At 41.1% G+C, this 2,674-nt stretch overlaps 1 protein-coding gene across 1 annotated transcript; it reads left to right on the forward strand.

Moving 5' to 3' along the window:
* Nucleotides 1-968: 968 nt before the first annotated feature.
* Nucleotides 969-2,366, forward strand: LOC122054026 (ribonuclease 3-like protein 2). Its single transcript, XM_042615880.1, has 4 exons — nt 969-1,291; nt 1,370-1,534; nt 1,617-1,942; nt 2,044-2,366. Exons 1-4 carry the CDS (start codon nt 983-985, stop codon nt 2,189-2,191), a joined length of 948 nt encoding a protein of 315 aa, XP_042471814.1. The 5' UTR covers nt 969-982; the 3' UTR covers nt 2,192-2,366.
* The last annotated feature ends 308 nt before the right edge of the window (nt 2,367-2,674 follow it).

Consider the following 2,674-nt stretch of genomic DNA (forward strand, 5'->3'; position numbering starts at 1 on the left):
TGGAGGCTTAGAAAAGTCTAAACAATATTTTTTGAGCATGAAACTTGAAAGTTATGAGTTTCCTATAATAAACTTAGATCATTAAATTTTTACATGTATGCACTGGCAGACATTGATTCCAATTCTTGAGTCAAAAATTATAATTCTCTGAAATTAAAATAATTGGTCCTTCGTCAAATATTTATATTTAGAATAAACTACTTACTATAATTCAAGTAGATTGGGAACTTGAATACTCAACTGAAAATATAGTTGAGGTTGATCCTTCATTCAGTAAGATTAGGATGAAAATATAGTTGAGTACCATTCTGCTAAATTTAATTAATATTTTAATTATTAGTTGAGTTTTGAGTTATTAATATTTTTTTAATATAATAATGATTTGCCAAAATAAATGAACTAATATAACTTGCCCCGATTGGAAAGTACTCCACCCATACGCTTTGGGCTCTTGATATTTATAGAATGTAACCAAAAAAAAAACAGAATAAAATTAAGATTATTAAATTATAAAGAAAAGATCCCATTATTTTGAGGAGGGTCTTCGTGGAAATCGATTTACCTTTTTTTTTTTAAAGAAAATTTAACACGCGATTAACAGATTTTATCGGGAACTCTTTGGTTAATCTTAAAATTTGAAAAAAAAAAATTTAAAGTTAATTCAGAGGATTAAGTAGGGTGAATAAAAATTTAATTAAATATAGAGTTAAAAAAAATAACTCGATTATTTTAGAATTTTGATTTTCGACAAAATTAATTTATATTTTATTAATCCAGTTGGTTGATTTTTATTAACAAATTAGGAAAAAAATGATTTTTATTAATCGAATCTTGAATCCTATGACCAAGCCAACAATATATTCGGATTTCCAAAATTATGGGAGATTCAGCGATAAATTCTAGACAGAATCTTGTTGCACGCCTAGATTTGTTGCCATTGCCGTTGCCTTTATTGCCATTGCCACGGAGATCGAGGTGTTCAATGGAGGTGGAGGCGATCGAGCGCCTTCTTGGCGGTTACAAGTTCAAGGACCGCTTGCTTCTGGAGGAGGCCTTCACCCACTCCTCCGTCGAGGGCCAGCCCTCGTACCAGCGTCTCGAGTTCGTCGGCGACGCCGCCCTCGGCCTCGCCGTCACCAATTTCGTCTTCCTCACCAACCCCACCCTCGGCCCTGGGCACCTAACGCTCCTCCGCTCCGCCAACATCTCCACCGAGAAGCTCGCCCGCGCCGCCGTCCGCCACGGCCTCTATCGCTTCCTCCGCCACAACTCCACGACCCTCGACCACGTGGTCCGTGAACGAACCCTCTGTTTCTCGGCTTTCCTTTCGGTGACGGCGCTAACCCTAATCTACTTCGTCTCCGATCAGGTGGCGGAGTTCACGGCGATGGTGATGAAGGAAGCGCCGGAGGACGCGGGGAGGTTGCAGCACGGAGGCTACATCAAGGCCCCCAAAGTGCTGGCCGACATCGTCGAGTCCTTCGCCGCCGCCGTCTACATCGACTGCCATTACAACCTCGAGACCTTCTGGAAGGTAATTAAGTAAAATCTCGAACTTGCTTCTCTCCTCTAATTCTTTTCCGCTGACGGCTTCAAAATCCAAACTCGGAAACCAGATTTTCCGGGGGTTGCTGGAACCCGTCATCACCGAGGAGACCGTTGAGGAGCAGCCGGTGGCCGCCCTCTACATGCTCTGCCAAAAGCACGGCCGAAGGCTCGACCTCAAGAACCAGACAGAGGGCTCTCTGTGCTTTGTCTCTGTTCTCGTGGACGAACAGCTCGTCTGCACGGCGTACTCGCAGAAGAAAGCAACGGCCAGGATCAACGCTGCGCGGAAGGCGCTGCCACTGTTGCCGGCTGTAGCCACCGGCGATGAAGCTGCAGGGAAGAAAGACGACAGTAGTTTATGTGACAAGAATCATTGGGCGTACCCTGCAAATAGGTCAGTAATCTATCTAACAACTGCCTGAAACCTGCAGAATTCAATCTTTCTTAGGTGAGTATAGTAATCTAACGATCTAGGAACTGCCATGAGACCTGCAGGATCGTGAAGGGGGAGAGCCCTGCACATAAGAAAGAATACGTATGCTGTGTTCAGCTTGAGATAGACGATAACACCGTCCTTGTTAGCCTTGGGGGTCCTAAGCCGGGAGTGAAGGATTCAGACAAGTCAGCGACAATGAAGAATTAAGAGGATGAGGCTTCTTCCAGCTGCGACGAACCATACATACATATATCTAGGGCTTTTGTAGGGTTTCTTCAGGGTTTTATAGGTCGACATGCAGAAGAAGCGAGATAGGTATTTCATGTATAGTAAATTTATGTGTTGATAAATATAAAATTTTATTGAAAAAAATTAATGAATTAGAGAATTTTGTTTTAGCATTGAATCATAATTTTGTGAATATGTATAGATGAGAGATTCATGCTTGATCACAAGAATTAGAGAATCTCATATGGTAATACCTCATGTCTCAACCATCATACTACTCTGATTAGCATCATATTGTCTTAATTTTCTATCATATAAAACTGTTAAAGATATTACCATACGGGTTGAAATCATCTAACCACAGTGCTAAAAATTTCTTCATAATCTTCACTATATTTTTGAAAAAACCGTTAAGCAACCAACCAACTTTGCTTTATTTCGGTCAATGTTGCCATCAATTTT

This window comes from Zingiber officinale, chromosome 3A, assembly GCF_018446385.1.
Source record: "Zingiber officinale cultivar Zhangliang chromosome 3A, Zo_v1.1, whole genome shotgun sequence".
Lineage (NCBI taxonomy): Eukaryota > Viridiplantae > Streptophyta > Magnoliopsida > Zingiberales > Zingiberaceae > Zingiber > Zingiber officinale.

What these genes read in the sequence shown, in the direction of transcription:
- LOC122054026 (XM_042615880.1), top strand. Translation starts at nt 983, where the DNA reads ATGGAGGTGGAGGCGATCGAGCGCCTTCTTGGCGGTTACAAGTTCAAG. An exon ending in CCACGACCCTCGACCACGTG is followed by an intron (nt 1,292 to 1,369) that starts GTCCGTGAACGA and finishes GTCTCCGATCAG; the next exon opens with GTGGCGGAGTTCACGGCGAT. An exon ending in TGGGCGTACCCTGCAAATAG is followed by an intron (nt 1,943 to 2,043) that starts GTCAGTAATCTA and finishes TGAGACCTGCAG; the next exon opens with GATCGTGAAGGGGGAGAGCC.